At 55.8% G+C, this 6,427-nt stretch overlaps 1 protein-coding gene across 1 annotated transcript in view; it reads right to left on the bottom strand.

Moving 5' to 3' along the window:
• Window positions 1-296: 296 nt before the first annotated feature.
• LOC104464696 (TRIO and F-actin-binding protein-like) overlaps window positions 297-6,427 on the bottom strand; it is a gene marked incomplete at its 5' end in the record, with an annotated part of 9,069 nt that continues 2,938 nt past the window's right edge. The window contains 8 exon segments of the mRNA XM_010077487.1: window positions 297-458; window positions 1,397-1,483; window positions 1,794-1,907; window positions 2,251-2,410; window positions 2,838-2,949; window positions 3,494-3,641; window positions 5,628-5,738; window positions 6,385-6,427. The exon segment at window positions 6,385-6,427 is cut by the window's right edge and continues 31 nt beyond it. Coding sequence (XP_010075789.1) covers window positions 297-458; window positions 1,397-1,483; window positions 1,794-1,907; window positions 2,251-2,410; window positions 2,838-2,949; window positions 3,494-3,641; window positions 5,628-5,738; window positions 6,385-6,427 — 937 coding nt within the window.

Below are 6,427 nucleotides of genomic sequence, written 5' to 3'. Positions count from 1 at the left end.
CCAGCATGTGCCCAGCTCCCACCTCCTGCCTGTCTGAGCAGTGCTTGGTACTGGCTGCAGGAGCATCAAGAGCAGCACGGTGAGAAGGGGGCTGGGGACCTTGGGAGAACATCAGGGACAACAGGGGTGCAGGACAAGAGGATGCAAGAAGCAGAAAAGGAAGAGTTTAAGCATAAAGTTTCAGCACTGAGCGGAGCAGAAGGAACCAGCAGCCTCCATTCCCCTGACAAAGCAGGGCAGCCAGTCTCAGCTGCCTGTGCCTGCAGGGTATGCCATGGTCTTCCTGGTGCTCACCGTTACTCGCTGACACTGTTGCACAGCGATTCCTTCTCCTGCAGAGCCGCCATGGCCAGGCGCAGGTGCTCCTTCAGCTGCTCGATCTCCCGCTCCGAGCGCACCTTGATGTGATTCAGCTCTGCATAGACATCCTGGTATTTCCCTGAGGCAAATCTCTTATCCTGCCAGGGGAGGGAGAGGGGTCAGCAGGTTTTAGGGCTGATATTAGGGAGGGTGGTGGCCAGGAGAGCCCAGAGAGAGAAAGGCGAGCAGGTGAGGAGGGGAGAGCAAGCCCTGGGTTTGAAGCCCATCCCAATCTGGGCCACAGAGAAACCATTCAGAAGAAGAGTGTGGAGGTAGCACTTCCCAAACTCTGGGGTGGGAAGGAAAGAAGAGTCGCTGGTTCCACAGCAGCAGGGATCTGCAGCATCAAATCAAGTAGGCAAGGTGGGCTTTACCATGGCTCACGTGTGTTTAGGCCAGGCATATGGGAAAAATAAACTACATCAGAGATGCAGGGCGCTGAAAGGGCTGGTCCTGGCCACTTATACGGCAAAAGCTTAAGCGAGAAAGTTATAAACTCCTGGAGCATTCCCGAGTCTCAAAGCTTCTGTTTCCTTTTGGCAGGGATCTTTGAAAATCCCGCTGAAGGAAATGCTGCCAGTGGAGGGAGCAGCACACCCAACAATGGTTCCCAATGAAACACCTCCACCCAGCAAGGTGACAACTAGGGGACAGAGAAGGTGGCTGGTGAAGAGGAGTGCCAGGCAGGCTTCACCCAGGCTGCCCACCGGGGAAAGAAGCACTTCTGGCTTGTTTGCACTTATATGTATGTACATACATCTGGGGAAAGCAGCAGCAAATTCCCCACGACATTTCCCTTGTGCAAGGTAAGCCTAGGCCAGCCCGTGCTGTTTGGAGCACACGGCTGCTATGTGCTTGGGAGCAACCAGGGAACAACGAGCACAGGTGACAAGAGGGTTTGGCCTGAGCATCCCATCAAACCCAGCTGAAACCTGCTACCTGAAACCCTGCTAACCTGAAAGCCAACATGCAGCCCTGGTGCTCCCCTCCCTCCCCTCTCCTGCTGCTTTCCCCATGGCTCTCAGAAAACACTGACCTTCTGCATCATCTGCAGCTCTTCCCGGAGGCACTGCACCTCTTTTTTTAGGTACTGGAGCTCGTTCTCCTTCACTCGCAGCAGCACCTGGGCCAGGGAGGGGGGAGAGGAACCAGGGATGACTCAAGAGCCACTGCCTTGGAAAGGCCAGTGGGCGCCAGCGCAAGCGCGGTGGTGGAAAAGGAAGGAAGGGCCAGGAGGGCCAGGGCAGGAAGCAGCATGAGAGCCCCAGGAGAGCAGCGAAGGGGAAGCTTGCGTACCTCCTTCCTGCACAGGCCCCTGCTGCTCCATCCAGCACCCCTCTCCCACCCACTCCAAGCCAAAACCACCGTGAGGAGGAGACCCCGGCATGAAGTGGGGATAGAGGCAGCGTGGCAGCCTGCGAGCACCCGCGTACCTCCAGCTCACAGGAACTCCGCTCGCTGTTTTGTGGAGAGCGGTCCCCTGAGCTGCGCGATGAAATAAAGCTACGCAGCTTCCCGATTTCATCCGAGAGGCGGGTCTGCAGCTCCTGCAGGAAAAAATGGAAGATGTCAGGCTAGCCAGGGCACGGGCCTTTCCACTGTCCTGACCTCTCCGCCTTCATGCCAGCCCTGCCCCAGCTTAGAGACCTCCTTGTAACCCCCTGCCCATATGCGATGGTGGCACCTACAACCAGCAGCAAAGAATACACTTGCTGTATTTAACACCATAGTTAAGACAGCCTCCGACTCTTAAATTTTTCTCTTTCTGATGATAAAATCTCAGAAGGGAAGAAATATGAACAAATAGGTAAGTTTTAACAAAGGGGCTGTGCTGTGTGAGGGGGGAACATGCTCCATGGTCTCTGCTGGCATGGAAAGCTCCCCTCTTGCCTGGTTTTTCCGGAGGAGCTCCTTCCCCTCCTGCTGACAGCGCAGCAACGTCTGCTCCCGCTCCTCTGCCTTCTGGGTGAGCTCCCCAATTTCCAGGCACTTTTGGGAGTACTGTTCAGAAAGCACCTGCAGCTCCCGCTTCAGGGAATCCACATCCAACCTGTCAAAGAGGCACCAGCTCATCACTGCCCCGCAATCCTCGCTGGTCCCTTCCGCCCTGCCACAGGCAGCCTCTCCCCACACCAGTCATTGGCACAAAATAACATTCCCTGTGGACCAAGGCTTCAGTTCCCACCCTTGCAAACAAACACGCTTCTAGGAGCTTCAAGCCATGCAGGAGAAAAGGAGGAGCTTTCCATAAAGGAAACAGAAGGAAGAAGCTATAGGGAAAATGGAGGCGCTATAGGAAAAATAGCCAAGCACCTACAGCTCCAGCAGCCCTGGCAGTCACCACTGGGCACCCACCACTCCAGGAGCTGGGAAGGTGGCAGCGGGGCAGCTGGGGGCTATGGCTGCAGACGGGTTGTGGTGACACTGGTGCAGGGCAGCAGCATCGGACAAGTGGAGCGGGAGAGGTGGTTTCTTACTGGTGCTGCTTTTGGAGGGCATCTGAGACCGAGGTGCATTGCTGGAAGCTTCGTGTCCTGCCCAGCTCCTTATTCATCTCCTCCCGGTGGGCTTTCTTCAGTGCCTCAATGGCTGCAGAGGGGGACAACAGGAGGAGGGGATCAGACTGTGCCAGCTCCAGCACATCTGGGGAAACCATGCCAGGGAACCAGCCAAGCTCTTGCCACTGTGGGCTCCCAGACCTGTCTTTGCAGGGTCTCCCACCATCCCTTCTTCCCTTGAGGCATCCCCCACATTCTCCACACCCCATGATCATCCTGATGCACCAAGTGCTGCCAAGGAGACTAACACAGGGCAGTGTGGCAGCTCCCTGCCATCTCTGACAGCCCTGCCCACCTACTGGAAGGTGTTGGCCCCCTCCCACCCATCCACAGAGGCAAGACCCCACTTCTCACAGAATCTTTACCACACCCCCCTTGCCCCCTGAGCCCAAACAGCCCCTGCAGCACAGGTCCAAGGAGCACCACGCTCATGCTCTAAGGAGCATCAGTCTCACACCAGTAGGGTCAGCAGTGTGGCTCCAGATGACTGGGGTGAGGGGTTTCTGGCAATAGACATCTGGGAGAGGCAGGAGGGACCCACCTGATCCAGGGCACGGCCTGGTGTTCCCTCCTACCTGCTGCTGTCGCTGCTGCCTCCTCTGCCAGGAGCCGCTCCTTCTCCTGCCGCAGCCGCTCCAGCTCCCGCTGGTGGTGCCTCTGGAGCTCCTCCATCACTCGCTGGTGGGACGACTCCATCTCAGCCAGGCTGCGCTCACAGGCCTCCTGCCGTGCCGGGGAAAGGAGGGGTGAGGAACAAGGAGAGCAGGAGGAAGGGCTCCAACCAGGACAGGCACCTGTTTGCGCCTTTGCAAATCTCACCCGAGTCCAGGGCCATTTTGAGAGAACCGAGACCACTTCTCAGGAGGATCTTTTCCTTCTGAAAGTGAGGTGGCATTTTTATCACTGAACACAACCATTTGACAGGGCCACACATCTTCCAACCCCCTTGTGCTTTGCAGAGGAAGAAATGTTCCTCTTACTCTTCTTAAAACTGAAGCAGCAAGACAGAAATGTCCCTCTTGGGCCAAGAGCTGGAAATAAAATGCCTGACATCCCAAGTCCAGACCTCCACCATGCTGCACTCCCTGGCTGGAGGAGATCAACAGCAGGAACCACATCTCAGTATCTGCCTTTTAAATGAAGCAGCATCCTCTAGAATCCATGAAAACTGAGCCTCTTCTCCTGAAAGGTGACACCCTGTACTGCCCTGGGGCCTGATGGAGGCTGTCAAAGAGCCTTCCCCAAAGCCTAACAATTAGGGATCCTTCTCACACTGCTTGCCCTCCTTTCTGAAAGCTCAGAGACCAACAGGATGGTTCTTTCAACGCCGAGTGCTGTGGTTAACTGGTGTTAGGGCAAAGCAAGAGGTTCCCACCTCAGAGCTGTGCCTCCACTCTCCTTGCAGATGCTGGCAGCACCACCCCAAGCCCCTTGGGAAGGATTTGCTCACCACCCAACTGTGCCAGAGTATTATTTTAAAAAGCCAAGGCCTCTAAGATGTCAGCAAAGAGCCAAGATGCCATTGCATTCCCTGACAGCGCCTTGCTGTCCCATTCCTTCCCCTGGTACCAAGGCAGAGGCTCATAAAAACAGCACTGCAACATGCTGCGGGAAAGCAAGTCCTTGCTAGCTAGTCTGCCCGACTGAGATGGGGGAAGCTGGGAAGCTTCGTAGATCAACAACAGGAGAGGAAAAGGTGAGGGCTCAATTCAGTCATCTGTCCACAGACTGGCTGTGAACCTTAGCAGACTGAGAGAGAATGAGCTCTTTGGGCAGAGGCCAAGTTTGGCCTCAGATGTGAAACACTGGCCTTTTGAGACAAGTTGTTAGGCAGATAAGGTGCCGTTTCTCCCCACTCTTTCTGCTTTTTTTTGACCATGAAGAGGCCTGTGAGCTGTAAATATTAAATCAAGAGGACAGTGATAGCTAACTGGCTGGGCGCCACAGGGCTTGTGGGTTTCTTTCTCTGGGCTAGGTACAGCCAACTCACTGCAACAGGCTTCGCCAGCCCCAATTTCCTTCCTCTTTGGTATCTTTCAACATGTAAGGCACATCCTGAAACCTCCGCAGTGTGGTGGAACAGCAGCCTCCCCCCAAGGAAATCCCTGGGGGATGTGACCCCACTTGTTTTGGACAAGTCCATGGGGGGGAAAATAAACAAACAAAAAGAGAAGCAAGAGGCTGAAGCATGAGCAGACTGCTTTGCTGGCTTTCCCACGTGCCACCCCAGCAAACGAACGGGCTGCACTGTCAAAGTGACCTTCAGGGCTCAGGCGGCTCTGGCAGGGACTAGAGCTCCCCAGGGCCTGACAGACTGCTTTTAACGAGGGATTAGGTAGCCCGTTAGGAAAAACCACTTGTGGTGAGTTACAAACTGCTGGGGAACGGCAGGGGTGCTTCAGCAGAAAGCTTCTGATCCTCTCCTGAGCAGGGGGACAGCTCACCACCCCAGCCCAGGGCAGCACTGCACCCACGCACAAAGCAGGGCACAGATCCTGCACCTCTCCCCATTTATACTCTGGCCCCTTTAAGGCCAGGCAACATGCACCAGCCTTTATGTAATTAACATTGATTACAAGTGGGCCTGGTTAGGGTCACCATGGCAACCCAATGATTAGCAATACCTGCTCGGCAATGAGCTGAGTCCTGGCATTTCCCAGTTTGGGACTGGGCATGACACCAGGGTCCCGTGTCTGGCGCCCTGCTCACCTGTGAGATGTACCCCCGGGGCACGTGACCATCTCCCTGGGATTTCGCCGCCTCCCGAAGGCTCTCATTTCGGGCTCGGCAGGACTCCAGCTGCGCCCGCAGCGACTGGACCTGCGCCAGGGAAGGGAGAGAGATGCTCAGCCAGGGTGGAAAAGTGCCACAACCCGACCAATGTGCTGCATCCAAGCCCCAGGCTTAGGGAAGGGGAGGAACCATGCGTGGCCAACGGCGATGTCTGCTTCCCACGGGAATGGCAGCCTGCCAAGGGACCAAACTGGCAAAGCCAGTCCCAGCCTGGCAAGCACTAGCAAGGAGGGGAAGAGACATCCCAGCTTCCAGAGGTGGATCCGTGCTGGAGGAAACCAGCACTGCACATGTAGCCGAGACAACAGGCAAGTGCGTGGCTCCTTTCAAAGGCTGGCAGGTGAAGCACTTGCAGGCTTGGGAACACCCAGAGAAGAGCAGCTGCAGGTGTAGTCCCGGGAAACACAGACTCCACAAAAGCAGTGCCACCAGCTAACTTATTCTGGACCAAAATGTGGCTTGGGGAACCTCTCCAGGCATGTGAGAGCAGATCTCCACCCTCACATTACCCAGTTGCAAAAGCTCCCATGCATTTGAGGGGTGGCACATGGAGCCAGAAAGAATGAGCATCTCCCTTTACCTCTGCCTTGCTCTTCTGCAGAGCCTCCTGCTGCCACGGACCACACTAAGAGGCTACCAGAATCCCAGTTTCAGAGAAGAGGGATGCTCTTACCTCCTTCTTCAGCGCCTCATTGGTATCTCCATGGCCCCCCTTG

The sequence above is a fragment of the Pterocles gutturalis genome, unplaced genomic scaffold (genome assembly GCF_000699245.1).
Source record: "Pterocles gutturalis isolate BGI_N339 unplaced genomic scaffold, ASM69924v1 scaffold1541, whole genome shotgun sequence".
NCBI classification, from domain to species: domain Eukaryota; kingdom Metazoa; phylum Chordata; class Aves; order Pterocliformes; family Pteroclidae; genus Pterocles; species Pterocles gutturalis.
This window is presented reverse-complemented; position numbering and strand designations above follow the sequence as displayed.